General features: G+C 48.2%; 1 protein-coding gene across 6 annotated transcripts in view; it reads left to right on the forward strand.

Moving 5' to 3' along the window:
* The window catches only part of LOC140386629 (protein CASP-like), a 1,158,102-nt gene that overhangs the window by 855,512 nt on the left and 284,352 nt on the right, over positions 1 to 18,238 (forward strand). For 5 of the 6 annotated variants that reach the window (XM_072469114.1, XM_072469117.1, XM_072469116.1 and 2 more), the window contains one exon: positions 2,891 to 3,155. The exons of the other annotated variant lie outside the window; for it this stretch is intronic. In XM_072469114.1, the coding sequence (XP_072325215.1) occupies positions 2,891 to 3,155 (265 nt within the window). The remainder of the gene's footprint in view (positions 1 to 2,890; positions 3,156 to 18,238) is intronic. 6 annotated transcript variants of the gene reach the window in all.

Here is an 18,238-nt window from a genome sequence, read left to right on the forward strand (position 1 = left end):
TGCATGCTTCTTGCTTTTGGTTGCTGCACAGTATCCCCTGCTTTGCTTTACCCTAGAGAGCCTTCAGTCTCCATATCCTGGAACTTTCTCTGTTTAAACCCTTCTCACTAATTGTCATTCCAAGTCCACCTCGGCAGTTTCCTCTGAGACTAACTTCTCCCCTCTATCTGTTCAATATTCATCATACTCCTGAAATGAAACAGTTTGAACTGATTAGGCACATCAAAGGTGACATACATAAACTGCTGTCTTGTTGCTCGTATTTGCCTTCTCTTGCCCTCATCTCTGGCCACTGCATGCCAGCTCACATTTCCATGATTTCTGCATCTAAAAGCAAATTCTTAAAGCCGAATGCCTCAGCATGGTGAAGCAATGGAAGGCTAACGTGAAGGAAATATATATAATCTGTACCATGTAAAGAAGAGCTGGGTAGCCAGGAAGGAACTAAAAAATGGACTGAGGAGAGCTAGAAGGGGGCATGAAAAAGGCCTGGCAGGAAGGATTAGGGAAAACCCCAAGGCGTTCTACACTTATGTGAGAAATAAGAGGATGATCAAAGTGAGAGTAGGGCCGATCAGGGATAGTGGAGGGAACTTGTGCCTAGAGTCTGAAGAGATGGGGGAGGCCCTAAATGAATACTTTGCTTCAGTATTCACTAGAGAGAGGGACCTTGTTGCCCATGAGAACAGTGTGAACCAGGTTAATAGACTCGAACAGGTTGATATTAAGAAGGAGGATGTGCTGCAAATTTTGAAAAGCATCAGGATAGATAAGTCCCCTGGGCCTGACGGGATATACCCAAGGTTACTACGGGAAGCGGGGGAGGAGATTGCTGCGCCGTTGGCGATGATCTTTGCGTCCTCGCTCTCCACTGGAGTAGTACCGGATGATTGGAGGGAGGCAAATGTTGTTCCCCTGTTCAAGAAAGGGAACAGGGAAATCCCTGGGAATTACAGACCCATCAGTCTTACGTCTGTGGTGAAAAAAATATTGGAAAGGATTCTGAGAGATAGGATTTATGATTATTTGGAAAAACATAGTTTGATTAAAGATAGTCAGCATGGCTTTGTGAGGGGCAGGTCATGCCTCACAAGCCTCATTGAATTCTTTGAAGATGTGACGAGACACATTGATGAAGGTCAGGCAGTGGATGTGGTGTTTATGGATTTCAGTACGGCATACTCTAGGATAAGGTTCCCCATGGCAGGCTCATTCAGAAAGTTAGGGGGCATGGGATACAGGGAAATTTGGCTGTCTGGATACAGAATTGGCTGGCCAAAAGAAGACAGTGAATGGTAGTGGATGGAAAGTATTCCATCTGGAGGTCAGTGACCAGTGGTGTCCCGCAGGGATCTGTTCTGGGACCTCTGCTCTTTGTGGTTTTTATAAATGATTTGGATGAGGAAGTGGAAGGGTGGGTTAGTAAGTTTGCCGATGACACGAAGGTTGGGGGAGTTGTAGATAGTGTTGAGGGTTGTTGCAGGTTACAACAGGACATTGACAGGATGCAGAGCTGGGCTGAGAAGTGGCAGATGGAGTTCGACCTTGTTAAATGTGAAGTGATTCATTTTGGAAGGTCGAATACAGGGTTAAAGACAGGATTCTTGGAAGTGTGGAGGAACAGAGGGATCTTGGGGTCCACATACATAGATCCGTCAAAGTTGCCACCCAGGTTGATAGGGTTGTTAAGAAGGCGTATGGTGTGTTGGCTTTCATTAACAGGGGGATTGAGTTTAAGAGCTGTGAGGTTTTGCTGCAGCTTTATAAAATTCTAGTTAGACCACACTTGGAATATTGTGTCCAGTTCTGGTCGCCTCATTATAGGAAGGATGTGGATGCTTTGGAGAAGGTAGAGAGGAGATTTACCAGGATGTTGCCTGGACTGGAGGGCATGTCTTATGAAGAAAGGTTGAGGGAGCTAGGGCTTTTCTCACTGGAGCGAAGAAGGCAGAGAGGTGACTTGATAGAGGTGTACAAGGTGATGAGAGGCATGGATAGAGTGGATAGCCAGACACTTTTCCCCAGGGTGGAAATGGCTGTCACGAGGGGACATAATTTTAAGGTGATTGGAGGAAGATATAGGGGAGATGTCAGAGGTCAGTTCTTTACACAGAGAGTGGTGGGTGTGTGGAATGCACTACCAGCAGAGGTGGTGGAGTCCGAGTCATTAGAGACATTTAAGCGACTCTTCGACAGGCACATGGACAGCAGTAAATTGAAGGGGTGTAGGTTAGGTTGATCTTAGATTAGGATAAATGGTCGGCAGAACATCGTGGGCCGAAGGGCCTGTACTGTGCTGTACTGTTCTATGTTCTATAATTTTAATCCAACAATGATTTTATCACATGATTGATCAGCTATAGCACAGACAATGTTTAGTTAGTGATCTAGATTGGGCAGTCATTATCTTCTATGTAGTTGACTAACCAGTACCTGGTTTCATAACTGCAGGTGAGTGCCTTTCCAGTATGCCACTTTAGATATGAATGGCCCACAGCATTGGATGCAGCATGTCAATGTAACACAGCATTCAACTGGTTGTATAATATAAAGAAGTCTCAATTTTCCGTAATCATCTCAGGAAAACAGCTTTTGTGTATGAGCGTGAGAGAGCGAGCGAAAGGGTGTGCACAAGTGATGAAATTAACAATGACCCTTCTCCTTATCCTGAATCTGATGGAGTAAATAGTTTTGGTGCCAATTTATAGGTGATATTCCAGCCCTCTGAATCCACTTAAAACCAGAGACATTTGATGAGTGTTTGAATAGATGAATGTTCCATTTACCAGCACTGATACCAGCTTGATGATTTTTTTCCCCCAAAGCAAAATGTAAATGTTTTTTTCTTTAACTTTAAGCTGAACTGGAGGTTTTAACTTTGTTGTTTCAGCCTACATGAAACGCCGGCACAGCTCAGTGAGTGACGGTCATGGCAGCGACTCGTCAGTAGCAGGGCTTGACTACAGTCAGAGTGCCAGTCCCCAGCCACAGGTTCATCTGAAGAAGCCCAGAGTGGTGTTGGCCCCTGAAGAGAAAGAAGCTTTGAAGCGAGCTTACCAGCTAAAGCCATATCCATCTCCAAAAACTATTGAGGAACTTGCTGCTCAGTTGAATCTGAAAACCAGTACCGTCATCAACTGGTTTCATAACTACAGGTTAGTGTCTCGCTCTGGTATTTCACTTTGAAATGAATAGCCCATGGCATTGGACATAGCAGTCAATAGATAGGCAATATTCAACTGGTGTATGAGTGCAAGTCCCAATTCTCAGTGCTCATCTCAGAAAAGCAGGTTTAGAACATAGAACATACAGTGCAGAAGGAGGCCATTCGGCCCATCGAGTCTGCACCGACCCACTTAAGCCCTCACTTCCACCCTATCCCCGTAACCCAACAACCCCATCTAACCTTTTTTTGGTCACTAAGGGCATGGCCAATCCACCTAACCTGCACGTCTTTGGACTGTGGGAGGAAACCGGAGCACCCGTAGGAAACCCACGCAGACACGGGGAGAATGTGCAGATTCTGCACAGCCAGTGACCCAGCAGGGAATCAAACCTGGGACCCTGGCGCTGTGAAGCAACAGTGCTATCCACTTGTGCTACCGTGCTGCCCATAAGTGCTGCCCATTTAGTGTATGCGAGAGAGAAAGGAAACCAGAGCATCCGGGGGAAACCCATGCAGACACTGGGAGAACTCCACATAGACACAGAGAGAAGGTGCAAACTCCACACAGACAGTCACCCGAGGTCAGAATCATACCTGGGTCTCTCGCGCTGGGAGGCAGCAATGCTTTTTAAAAATATATATATTTATTAAACTTTTTTAACACAATTTTTCTCCCTTACAAACAATACCCCCACCCCCACCCACCCCCGTAACAAAAAACGCGCAGAGCAAGATATATACATGGCAAAACTATATATTTACACAGCTTTGTACACTGGCCCTCACCCGTACGTGCCAGTTTCCCCAACCCTTCATGTTATCTCTTGCTCATCCACCCTCCCAGGCAGTCCCCCCTTTCTCCGCCCCCTCCCCCCCCCCTCCCAGGACGCCCCCCCCCCAAGGTTGCTGCTGCTGCTGACCAACCTTCCTCTAACGCTCCGCGAGATAGTCTAGGAACGGTTGCCACCGCCTGTAGAACCCCTGCGCAGACCCTCTCAAGGCGAATTTAATCCTCTCCAACTTTATGAACCCTGCCATATCATTTATCCAGGCTGGGGGGCTTCGCCTCCTTCCACATTAGCAAGATCCTTCGCCGGGCTACGAGGGACGTAAAGGTCAGAATGCCGGCCTCTTTCGCCTCCTGCACTCCCGGTTCGTCCACTACTCCAAATATTGCTAGCCCCCAGCTTGGCTTGACCCGGACTTTCACCACCTGAGATATTGCTCCCGCCCCTCCTCTCCAGAACCCCTACAGTGCAGGGCATGACCAAAACATATGGACATGGTTCGCCGGGCTCCCTGAGCACCTTCCACATCTGTCCTCTACCCCAAAGAACCTACTCAACCTCGCCCCAGTCAAGTGCGCTCTGTGGACCACCTTAAATTGTATCAGGCTGAGTCTGGCACACGAGGAGGAGGAATTAACCCTACCTAGGGCATCAGCCCACAGACCTTCCTCGATCTCCTACCCCAGCTCCCCCTCCCATTTACCCTTCAACTCTTCTACCAGCGCTTCCCCCTCTTCTTTCAACTCCTGGTGTATTTCCGACACCTTGCCCTCCCCGACCCATACACCCGAGATCACCCTATCTTGAACTTCCCTCACCTGTCGCCTCACAAAAGCCCTCACCTGCATATATCTAAAGGCATTTCCCGGGGGTAACTCGAACTTCTCCTCCAGTGCCCCTAGGCTCGCAAACGTCCCGTCGATGAACAGGTCCCCCATTCTTCCAATCCCCGCCCGATGCCAGCTCTGGAACCCCCCGTCCATCTTCCCCGGGACAAACCGGTGGTTACCCCTGATCGGGGACCACACCGATGCTCCCATTGCACCCCGGTGCAGTCTCCACTGGCCCCAGATCCTTAGCGTTGCCGCCACCACCGGGCTCGTGGTATACTTTGTCGGCGAGAGCGGCAGCGGTGCCGTCACCAATGCCCCCAGGCTCGTTCCTTTACAGAACGCCATCTCCATCCTCTTCCATGCCGCCCCCTCTCCCTCCATAACCCACTTGCAGATCATCGCCACATTTGCTGCCCAGTAGTAGCTCCCCAGGTTTGGCAGCGCCAACCCTCCTCGGTCCCTACTGCGTTCCAGGAACCCCCTCCTTACTCTCGGGGTCTTATTCGCCCACACAAACCCTATAATACTCCTGCCTACTCTCTTAAAAAAAGGCCTTAGTGATCACGAAGGGAAGGCACTGAAACACAAACAGAAACCTCGAAGGACCACCATTTTGACCGACTGCACTCTACCCGCCAGCGAGAGCGGTAACATGGCCCATCTTTTGAAATCCTCCTCCATTTGCACCACCAACCTCGTCAGATTCAGTTTATATAGGGTCCCCCAACTCCTGGCTATCTGGATCCCCAGATACCGAAAGCTCCCTTCCGCCCTCCTCAGCGGTAGGTCCCCTATCCCTCTTTCTTGGTCCCCCGCCTGTAATACAAAGAGCTCACTCTTCCCTACATTGAGCTTATATCCCGAAAACTCCCCAAACTCCCTTAGAGTCTGCATGACCTCCACCATCCCCTCCATTGGATCCGCCACGTACAGCAACAGGTCATCCGCATATAGCGACACCCGATGCTCTTCTCCCCCTCAGACCACCCCCCTCCATTTATTAGACTCCCTCAATGACATGGCCAATGGTTCGATCGCCAATGCGAACAACAGGGGGGACAGGGGGCACCCCTGCCTCGTCCCTCGGTACAGTCGAAAGTACTCCGACCTCCGCCGGTTCGTCACTACACTCGCCATCGGGGCTCTGTAAAGGAGTTTAACCCAATTGATAAACCCTACCCCGAACCCAAACCTACGCAGCACCTCCCAGAGGTACTCCCACTCTACTCGGTCAAAGGCCTTCTCCGCGTCCATAGCTGCCACTATCTCCGCCTCTCCCTACTCCGATGGCATCATTATCACGTTTAAGAGCCGCCGCACATTGGTGTTTAGTTGCCTGCCCTTTACAAATCCCGTCTGGTCCTCGTGGATTACCTCCGGGACACAGTCCTCGATCCTCGTGGCCAGCACTTTTGCCAGCAACTTTGCATCCACATTGACGAGAGCGAGCGGCCTGTACGACCCACATTGCAGTGGGTCCTTGTCCCGCTTTAGGATCAAAGAAATTGTCGCTTCCGACATTGTCGGGGGCAGGGTCCCCTCCTCTCTTGCCTCATTAAAGGTCCTCACCAGTAGCGGGGCCAACAGGTCAGCGTACTTCCTGTAGAACTCCACCGGGAATCCGTCCGGTCCCGGGGCCTTCCCTGCCGCATGCTCCCCAAACCCTTGCTCAGCTCCTCCAACCCAATTGGTGCCCCCAAACCAGCCACCTCTTGCTCCTCCACCCTCGGGAATCTGAGCTGATCGAGGAATCGTCTCATCCCCTCTTCCCCCGCTGGGGGCTGGGATCTGTACAGCTCTTCATAAAAGGCCTTGAATACCTCGTTTATTTTAGTCGCACTCCGAACCGTGGCTCCCCTTGCATCTTTGACTCCCCCTATTTCCCTCGCTGCCATCCTCTTACGGAGCTGGTGTGCCAGCATCCGACTAGCCTTTTCCCCATACTCGTAGGTCACCCACTGCGCTTTCCTCCACTGTGCCTCCGCCTTCCCTGTGGTCAACAGGTCAAACTCCGTCTGGAGCCGTCGTCTTTCCCCAAGTAATCTTTCCTCCGGGGCCTCTGCGTATCTCCTGTCCACTCTCAAAATCTCCCCCACTAACCTCTCCCTTTCCATACCCTCTGTCTTCTCCCTATGAGCCCTAATGGAAATTAGCTCTCCCCTGATCACCGCCTTCAACGCCTCACATACCACCCCCACCCGCACCTCCCCGTTGTCGTTGGCCTCCAAGTACCTTTCGATACACCCTCTCACCGTCCCACACACCACCTCGTCCGCCAGCAGTCCCACATCCAGCCGCCACAACAGGCGTTGGTCCCTCTCCTCTCCCAGCTCCAGTTCCACCCAGTGCGGGGCATGGTCCGAAACGGCTATAGCTGAATACTCCGTCCCCTCCACCCTCGGGATGAGCGCCCTACCCAGAACAAAGAAATCTATCCGGGAGCAGGCTTTGTGTACATGGGAGAAGAAAGAAAATTCCCTGGCCTGCGGCCTTGCAAACCGCCATGGGTCCACTCCCCCCATCTGATCCATAAAACCCCTGAGCACCTTGGCCGCCGCCGGCCTCCGTCCCGTCCTTGATCTGGAGCGGTCCAGTGCTGGATCCTGCCACTACCTCCAGGTCCGGAATGCGCCCCAACATGTGCTTCATGAATTCTGCATCATCCCAGTTCGGGGCGTATACGTTTACCAACACCACCCACGTCCCTTGCAGCCTACCGCTCACCATTACATATCGCCCTCCATTGTCCGCTACAATAGTCTTGGCCTCAAATGACACCCGCTTGCCCACCAATATTGCCACCCCTCTATTCTTCGCATCCAGTCCCGAGTGGAATACCTGTCCTACCCATCCCTTTCTTAGCCTGACCTGGTCCGCCACCTTCAGGTGTGTCTCTTGGAGCATGGTCACGTCCGCCTTCAGTCCCTTTAAGTGCGCGAACACTCGAGCCCTCTTCACCGACCCATTCAGGCCCCTCACATTCCACGTTATCAGCCGGATTGGAGGGGCTCTCACCCCCCCCCCCCCCCCCCCCCCCCCCCCCCACGCCCCGCCGACTAGCCATCTCCTTTTCTGGGCCAGTCCCGTGTCCACGCCTCCCTCATCCTCCAGTCCCCCAAAGGGACTGACCCCGGCTTCCTCCGCCGTCCCATTGACCTGCCCGCGTGGGAGTCTCCCAATCCATATGCATTCCTTCGTTCCCCTTCCCGCGCGCGGGAAAACACCCCGCGCTTTCCAAAGCCCGCTCCGCCCTCTCTGGCGCAGCTCCTGTCGCAGCGGCCTTGTCTCTCTTCCCCAGCCCATGTAACATTTCCTGCGCGGGATTGACCCCCTATATACAACAACCATCACACATCAAACCCCAAAACATACCCCCCACCCTCACAAACCCTCAGTTAGAGTCCAACTTTTCGGCTTGTACAAAGGTCCACGCCTCTTCAGGCTTTTCGAAGTAATAGTGTTGGCCCTTGTATGTGACCCACAGTCGCGCTGGCTGCAGCATTCCGAATTTCACTTCTTTCTGGTACAACGCCGCTTTGGCCCGGTTGAAACCCGCTCTCCGCTTTGCAACCTCCGTGCTCCAGTCCGGGTATATTCGGATCTCTGCATTGTCCCACTTACTGCTCCGCTCCTTCTTGGCCCATCTCAGGACCCACTCTCTGTCCGTGAACCAGTGGAACCTCACCACCATCGCCCTTGGCGGCTCATTTGCCTGGGGCTTCTTCGCCAGCACCCGATGTGCCCCGTCCAACTCCAGCGGCCTCGAAGGGGCCTTCGTGCCCATCATCGCCTCGAGCATCGTGCTCGCGTATGCCCCGGCATCAGCCCCCTCCACTCCCTCAGGGAGACCCAGGATTCACAGATTCTTTCTCCTCGACCTGTTCTCCAGGTCTTCGAGTCTTCCCGCCCACCTCTTGTGTAGCGCCTCGTTCTGCTCCACTCTCACCGCCAGGCCCATGAGCTCGTCCTCGTTCTGACTGACTCTTTTCTGTACCTCCTGGATCTTAGCTTTGTGGGCCTTCTGGGTGATCCCGAGTCCTTCAATTGCCGAAAGCATAGGCGCCAACATCTCCTTGTGCATCTCCTCGCGCTGCTCCTCGAAGCAGCGCTTGATGAACTCCTGCAGCTCCCCTTTGTCCCTGGCCGACGCCATTTTGTTTTCTTTCCCTCGCTTCTCCCGTTGCTCCAGTGCCGCTCCTTTGGCCGTTACACTTCTGGTCCGTTTCATAGAAGTTGGAGGGGGACCCATGGCCGCCACCGGAAGCCTCGTCCCTGCTTCTTCAATGGCCTTGGTAGATCTTTTCACTGTTGTTCCCTCTGCTGCTAGAATTCACCTTTGATAGAGTCAAGTCAGATTGCAGCTTTAAGATTGCCCTTCCCCTGCCTGCATGCTGGAAGAGGCCTTTGTCTATTCCTGCAGCACAAGCCAAATCTTTTACTGTTTCTGCCGGGTCTGGTAGCCAAAAGACATAATATTCCTGTGGGACACTGTCAGGGGAATGCTGCAGTCTTCTTCCCACACCGGGAAATGTCAAACAAATGCCGTGGGGGCCCTGTAAAAGAGCCCCAAAGTCCATTCCAAGCGGGAGCTACCGAATATGCGACCTAGCTCTGCATAGCCGCACCCGGAAGCCGGGGAGGCAGCAATGCTAACCACTGTGTGTGCACCAATGAGTCACAAAAATTGTTCACAGTCCATCTTCTTCACGAGGGATTTAAGTTCCCCTCTTTTGAGAAGAACAAAGAACAATACAGCACAGGAACAGGACCTTCAGCCCTCCAAACCTTTACGGTCATGATGCCAACCTTTGCCAAAACCCTCAGCACTTCCTTGTGCCGTATCCCTCTATACCCATCCTATCCATGTATTTGTCGAGATGCCTTTGAATGCCTTTAATATATCTGCTTCCACAGCCTCCCCAGGCACTCACCACCCTCTGCGTAAAAATCCTGCCTCCCACATCTCCTCTAAATTTTGCCATGGACCTTAAACATATGTCTACTGGTGACTGACCCCTCCACCCTGGGAAAGAGTGCCTGCCCATCCACTCTATCCATGCCCTTCATAATCTGACCTCTATCAGGTCACCCCTCAATCTCTGTCTTTCTCACAGTCCGAGAAGTAAAGAACCCTCTCGGTGACAACAATCATAACAGAATAAATTATTTTTTAAAAGGTAAAAAGTGTTATGGGCCAGGGAACCCCAAAGTGTATCATGGACTTCACCTGACCCACAACATTTAATAGATTGTGGTTATGGGGAGCACACGGACTTACCTTAGTGCACCAGACAGCCAAAGTACTTTTAAGTTAAAACAATGTTTATTTATGAAACCAGTTAACACTTTATAAACCCACAGTAAACATCTTAACAATTATCAACACCAATCCTCCCCACAGATACAATATTCTACAAGTAAACCTTAATCTTTCCTTATTAACATCCATAAGACAAAATACCCTTTTTAACACAGAGATCAGGTTTAAATTCTCTACTGAGAGCAGTCAGCACTTTGAATCACCCAGTTGAACACTCTTTAGCTTGTAGAGAGATCCATGCACATCTGCTGGCTTTCACTGCAGCTCTTCTCTCTCAAAACAAAACTCTATGTTCTATAGAGAGAAGAAGGTTAAGAGGAGACTTAATAGAGGCATACAAAATGATCAGAGGGTTAGATAGGGTGGACAGTGAGAGCCTTCTCCCGCGGATGGAAATGGCTAGCACGAGGGGACATAGCCTTAAACTGAGGGGTAATAGATATAGGACAGAGGTCAGGGGTAGGTTCTTTACGCAAAGAGTAGTGAGGTCGTGGAATGCCCTACCTGCTACAGTAGTGAACTCGCCAACATTGTGGGCATTTAAAAGTTTATTGGATAAACATATGGATGATAATGGTATAGTGTAGGTTAGATGGCTTTTGTTTCGGTGCAACATCGTGGGCCGAAGGGCCTGTACTGCGCTGTATTGTTCTATGTTCTATGTTCTAAAACACACCCTGGAGCTGCAAGCCCAAAGCGAAAGTAAAGCAGACAGACAGCCCAGCTCGATCCACACTCTGACATCACTGATTAACACCCATTTCTTAAAGGTACATCTACTGTAGATATTTTTATAAACATCCATTTCTTAAAGGTACTCTCACATGACAAAAGGAAGAAAAATAATAAAAAGGGAGAAAGAAGGGTATGAGGGAAAGCTTGTTAATATAAAAGTTAGTAAGAGTTTCTACAGGTATTTAAATAGGGAAAGAATAACTAAAGCTAGTGTTGGTCCTCTGGTGATTGAGTCTGGGGAATGTGTCACAGTGGTTAGCACTGCTGCCTCACAGCACCAGGGTTCAATTCCGACATTGGGTGACTGTGTGGAGTTTGGATGTTCTGCATGGGTTTCCTACATGTGCTCTGGATCCCTTCCACAATCCAAAGACGTGTCGATTAGGTGGATTGGACATGCTAAAATTGTCCTTTAGTGCCCAAAGATTTAGGTGTGGTTACAGGGATAAGGCTCTTTCAGAGAGTCGATGCAGACTCGAAGGGCCGAATGGCCTCCTTCTGCACTGTAGGGATTCTACAGTTCTTGGGCGGCACGGTGATTATAATTGGCTACAATTGAACTATAGAATTCCTACAATGGCGAAGAAGCCCATTTGGCCCAATGAATCTACACCAACCCTCTGTAAGAGTATCTTACCTGGGCCCACTACCCGCCCTATCCCCATAACCCCACCTAACCTATACAACTTTGGACACTAAGGCGCAAGTTTTGCATGGCCAATCTACTTGACCATCTCATCTTTGATTTGTGGGAGGATACTGGAGCACCCGGAAGAAACCTATGTAGACATGGTGAGAACGTGCAAACTCCTCACAGACAGTCACCCAAGGCTGGAATTGAACCCTGGACCCTGGCACTGTGAGGCAGCAGTGCTAACCACCGTGCCACCGCATTGCCCTAATCTTCCAAAATAGCTTAAGTTCTGGAAGCGTCCCGGTGGATTGAAAAATAGCCAATGTAACATCTTTATTCGAGAAAGGAGGAAAAAAGAAAGGTGGAAATCCCAGGCTAGTTAGCCTGACATTTGTCACAGGGAAATTGCTAGAATCCATTATTAAGGAAGCAAGATACTCAGAAAATTATAATTTGATCAGAGTCAACATGATTTGTGAAAGGGAAATTGTGTTTAACAAAATTTTTGGAGGGGCAGCACTGTGGCGCAGTGGTTAGCTGCTGCCTCACGGCGCCGAGGTCCCAGGTTCGATCCCAGCTCCGGGTCACTATCCATGTGGAGTTTGCACATTCTCCCCGTGTTTGCGGGGGTTTCGCCCCCACAGCCCAAAGATGTGCAGAGTATGTGAATTGGCCACACTAAATTGCCCCTTAATTGGTAAAAAATAAATTGGGTACTCGAATAAAGGGGAAATCGTAGATGTGCTATACTTGGATTTCCAGAATGTATTTAATAAGGTATCCCATCAAGGGTTATTATGTAAGACTATATAAGATTACCTGCAAAGACCTTGCATTCAAAGTATCGTCTTGCATCTTTGACTTTGTCTATATATATGTTTCTGGAACCCAGCTCTTTGTTCACCTGAGGAAGGAGCTGTGCTCCGAAAGCTAGTGATTCAAAACGTTAACCTGGTGTTGTCAGACTTCTTACTATATAAGATAAGATTACATGGTGTAGCGGGGTAACATAGAATATAGAATTGTTTGGCCTACAGGAAGCAAAGAGTAAGGAAAAATGGGTCTTTTTCGGATTGACATGCTGTATCTAGTGGAGTGCCAGAGGGCTTGGGGCCTCAACTATTTATAATCTATATAAATTATTTAAATGACGGGAACTAATGTATGGTAGCTAAATGATAGGTAGGAGTAAGTTGTCGAGATGAGGTAGAGAATCTGCAATGGGATGTAGACAGGTTAAGTGAATGGGCAAAAAAAAACAGCAGATGCATGTGGGAAAATGTAAACTTGTCTATTTTAGAAAGAAGAATAGAAAAGAAGTATAATTTAAAGGAAGAAAGATTGCAGAACTCGATGGCACAGAGGAGTCTGGGTGTCCTTGTGAATGAATCACAAATACTACAGAGGTACATCAAGTGATTCGGAAGACAAATGGAATGTTGGCATTTATTGCAAGGGAAATGGAATATAAAAAAGTGGGAAGGTTTTACTGCAGCTGCATAGACCAAAGAAAAATACAGCACAGGAACAGGCCCTTCGGCCCTCCAAGCCTGCGCCGACCATGCTACCCATCTAAACTAAAATCTTCTACACTTCCGGTCCGTATCCCTCTATTCCCATCCTATTCATGTATTTGTCAAGATGCCCCTTAAACGTCACTATAATCCCTGCTTCCACCACCTCCGGCAGCGAGTTCCAGGCACCCACTACCCTCTGTGTAAAAAAACTTGCCTTGTACATCTCCTCTAAACCTTGCCCCTCGCACCTAAACCTATGCCCCCTAGTAATTGACTCCTCTACTCTGGGGAAAAGCCTCTGACTATCCACTCTGTCTATGCCCCTCATAATTTTGTAGACCTCGATCAGGTCGCCCCTCAACCTCCGTCGTTCCAGTGAGAACAAACCGAGTTTATTCAACCTTCCTCATAGCTAAGGGCCTTGTTAAAACCACATCTGGAATATCATGTAAGGTTTTAGTCTCTTTATTTGAGAAAATAGATCATTATGTTCAAAGTAGTACAGAGAAAACCGACTGGATTAATTCCTGGAATGAGGGGCTTATCCTATGGAGTCTGGTTGTGCCTGTACCCCGTTGGTGTTTAGAAACATGACAGGTGATCTTACTGAAATGTATAAGATGCTGAGTGGGTTTGACAGGATGTATACCGCGAGGATCTTTCCACGTCACGGTAGCACAGTGGTTAGCATTGTTGCTTCACAGAGCCAGGGACCCGGGTTTGATTCCCGGCATGGGTCACTGTCTGTGCGGAGTCAGCATGTTCTCCCCGTGTCTGCGTGAGTTTCCTCCGGGTGCTCCGGTTTCTTTCCACAAGTCCCGAGAGAAGTCCTTGTTAGGTGAATTGGAATTCTCCCTCAGTGTACTCAAGCAGGCGCCGGAGTGTGGCGACTAGGGGATTTTCACAGTAACTTCATTGCAGTGTTAATGTAAGCCTACTTGTGACACTAATAAAGATTGTTATTATTATTTCTTTAGGTAGAGACTAGAACCAGGGGACACAGTTTCATAATACGAGGTCTATAATTTTATAGATAGTATCATAGAAAAGCACAGAAGGAGGCCATTCAGCCCATCTTGTTCATGCCAGCCCGAGGACACTCAGGTGCCCTTTCTATTCCCACCTTCCAGCACCCATTCCATAGCCCTGTATCTTACAGCACTTAAGGTGTAGATTCTTAAAACCGAGATGAGAATTTTTTCTCTCAGAGGGCCATTAGTGTGTAGAAATCTCTTCCCCAGAAAGCATTGGAGGCTGCGTCATTGAATTTATTCAAGGTTGAGTGAGACAGATGTTTGATAGACCAGGGAGTCATGGGTGAAAGGAAGGCAGATGGCAAGATGGAGGGGAGACTGCAACTGGATCAACCATGATCTTGTTGAATGGAAGAGCAGGCTCGAAAGGCTGAATGGCCTTTCCTGCTCATATGTTTCATCACATGGAGCAATCAGACTTGGCAGTGTACTCTAGATACAGCCTGAGCAGTGTCTTTTTGTTGTATGAAAATGGTGTACTTTGCTTTATACTGAATAGTTCTATTATTACAAACCTGTACCATGTTAGCTTTAGCTGCAGGTTCTCTACATTATCCATAAACTGTGCATAATAACACCAATATTTTTTTTTCACTCAATGTTTTTCACTTTCATCCTTTTTCACTATTCCCGGCATACGATGCTTAATTTTTGTGATGGCCTGACCAACACACAATTATCAAATTAAATTCCATTTGCGCACCTAAATCATTTTGGATTGGGTTAGACTCCTCTACCATCTCCAGCCTTGCACAGATTGTGGGTTCATCTGCAAACTAACTGGCTACACCCACAATACTAATGTCTACATCATTAATGAAGATTACGAAGACTTATATGCCTTAAACCGGCCCCTGGGGGCACCACTGGTCACCTCCAGGCAGAACAAATTCTGTTAGCTGCAACTTTTAAGTAACAGTATTGAATCTAATTCCTAGACTAGAAGGACTTGAGTTTCATAAGGAGGAGGTGTTAGCAATTCTGGAAAGTGTGAAAATAGATAAATCCCCTGGGCCGGATGGGATTTATCCTAGGATTCTCTGGGAAGCTAAGGATGAGATTGCTGAGCCTTTGGCTTTGATCTTTAAGTCATCTTTGTCTACAGGAATAGTGCCAGAAGACTGGAGGATAGCAAATGTTGTCCCCTTGTCCAAGAAGGGGAGTAGAGACAACCCCGGTAACTATAGACCAGTGAGCCTTACTTCTGTTATGGGCAAAATCTTGGAAAGGTTTATAAGAGATAGGATGTATCATCATCTGGAAAGGAATAATTTGATTAGAGATAGTCAACACAGTTTTGTGAAGGGTAGGTCGTGCCTCACAAACCTTATTGAGTTCTTTGAGAAGGTGACCAAAGAGGTGGATGAGGGTAAAGCAGTTGATGTGTATATGGATTTCAGTAAAGTGTTTGATAAGGTTCCCCACGGTAGGCTACTGCAGAAAATACGGAGGCATGGGATTCAGGGTGATTTAGCAGTTTGGATCAGCAATTGGCTAGCTGGAAGAAGACAAAGGGTGGTGGTTGATGGGAAATGTTCAGACTGGAGTCCAGTTACTAGTGGTGTACCACAAGGATCTGTTTTGGGGCCACTGCTGTTTGTCATTTTTATAAATGACCTGGAGGAGGGCGTAGAAGGATGGGTGAGTAAATTTGCAGATGACACTAAAGTCGGTGGAGTTGTGGACAGTGCGGATGGATGTTACAAGTTACAGAGGGACATAGATAAGCTGCAGCGCTGGCTGAGAGGTGGCAAATGGAGTTTAATGCAGGAAAGTGTGAGGTGATTCATTTTGGAAGGAATAACAGGAAGACAGAGTACTGGGCTAATGGCAAGATTCTTGGCAGTGTGGATGAGCAGAGAGATCTCGGTGTCCATGTACATAGATCCCTGAAAGTTGCCACCCAGGTTGAGAGGGTTGTTAAGAAGGCGTACGGTGTGTTAGCTTTTATTGGTAGAGGGATTGAGTTTCGGAGCCATTAGGTCATGTTGTAGCTGTACGAAACTCTGGTGCGGCCGCATTTGGAGTATTGCGTGCAATTCTGGTCGCCGCATTATAGGAAGGATGTGGAAGCATTGGAAAGGGTGCAGAGGAGATTTACCAGAATGTTGCCTGGTATGGAGGGAAGATCTTATGAGGAACGGCTGAGGGACTTGAGGCTGTTTTCGTTAGAGAGAAGAAGGTTTGGAAGTGACTTAATTGAGGCATACAAGATGATCCGAGGATTGGATAGGGTGGACAGTGAGAGCCTTCTTCCTCGGATGGTGTTGTCTAGCACGAGGGGACATACCTTTAAATTGAGGGGAGATAGATATAAGACAGATGTCAGAGGTAGGTTCTTTACTCAGAGAGTAGTAAGGGCGTGGAATGCCCTGCCTGCAGCAGTAGTGGACTCGCCAACACTAAGGGCATTCAAATGGACATTGTATAGACATATGGACGATAAGGGAATAATGTAGATGGGCTTTAGAGTGGTTTAGCAGGTCGGCGCAACATCGAGGGCCGAAGGGCCTGTACTGCGCTGTAATGTTCTATGTTCTAATGCAGCATGTGCAATTCATATTGATATCGCAAGGTTCTACCTTGTGATGTTACCTCGTGTGAAGAGCCTTATCAAAGGCTTTCTGAAATGCCAACCTATTACCAGATCTTCCAGATTTGCGACCCTAGTGACTTCCTCAAAAAACTATCAAACCTTTCCGCTATGACCTATTTTTTCCGAAGCTGTGATGTGAATTTCTAATGGCCTCTCCCTTTTTCCCAGTGGTTGTAGAGAACATTTCATTTGATCTCTTTTAGCATCTTACTCAAATTAAGTGTCAGGTGGATAGGTGTTTAGTTCCCTGGGTCTGGTTTGCCCCATTTTATTAGCTAGTTTGCAGTCTACCAAAACTATCCCTGACTGTATTGAACTGTTGAAGATAGCGAGGAACGAGGTTCACAGAACACCTGTCCTATCTCTTTAATCTCCCTTGAATGATTATTATCCAGAACTGAAACCCTAGCAATTTTGAGTTTCCCTAACCTTTTTTTAAATAAATTTAGAGTACCTAATTTTTTTTTTTCCCAATTAAGGGGCAATTTACTGTGTCGCCCTTCACCCCCTCTGGGGGACTCCCGGAATCTGGCACATCATAATTGAAGGTTCCTTTGTTTTCTCTCCCCCCCCCCCCCCCCCCCCCGTGCGTTGGTACTGAGGGGAGGGTACCCTGTTTCTCCAACACAAAATTAGTGTTTGGGCAGTTTGGCCTTGTATATGTTTTTTACTGTTTTAATAAAAAGATATGGCCAATCCACCTACCGTGCACATCTTTGGGTTGTGGGGGGGTGAGACCCATGCAGACATGGGCAGAATGTGCAAACTCCACACAGATAATGACCCAGAGCCGGGATTCGAACCCGGGTCCTCAGCTCCGTAGGCAGCAGTGCTAACCACTGCACCACCCACATGTTTTCCTAACCTAAAATGTCACAACTATCTAGTTTAGTAATAAAATAACACTATTCAATGCAAAGCACTCCTCTTCTGGAAAATAAGCATAATTTACATGAGGATGGTCAGAAGGTTTTGATTTTAATCAGGGCATCATGATCGTACAGGCTTGGAGAGCTGAAGGGCCTGTTCCTGTGCTGTACTTTTCTTTGTTCTTTGAGAATAGACTTGATGTAAAATAGTCATTTAGCAGCTCTGCCATAACCTGAGAATCAGTCTGAATCTGACCGACAGTATCTTTCAGCAACCATATACAAGCCTTAGCTGTCTTCTGACAGTAGCTGAAAAAGCTTTTGCTATTATTGCCACAATTACACACCATGTTCCTTTCCAAGAATCTCTTGGCCACCCTTATTTTGCCTCTGTCAATTACAGGCGTACTCTCCAAGTTAAATTCCTTTCATGTGTACAATGTCTTCTGTTTCAGTCTCATTTCTGGGAGAACTCCCTGCTCTGCAGCAAGTGCGGTGGATTAAAATCCGAATGTATTTGTGAGTCTGATATCTTCCAGAATGAGAAAGATTGGTATCTGAGATTTCTGTCAGTAATGTGATGTATTGCTTTAGTCCATTTGCTGTAGTTAGTCCGCAACAAGACTGCACGTCAGGTCCCAAGCTGCCTGTGAGTATTACATGTTAGATTTACCAGGAGAATTTAAATAGCTTTGTTGCAGTGAAGTAGTGACCTAGTTTCATGGCCTGAACATCCGTTTTGAAAA

The sequence above is a fragment of the Scyliorhinus torazame genome, chromosome 12 (genome assembly GCF_047496885.1).
Source record: "Scyliorhinus torazame isolate Kashiwa2021f chromosome 12, sScyTor2.1, whole genome shotgun sequence".
Lineage (NCBI taxonomy): Eukaryota > Metazoa > Chordata > Chondrichthyes > Carcharhiniformes > Scyliorhinidae > Scyliorhinus > Scyliorhinus torazame.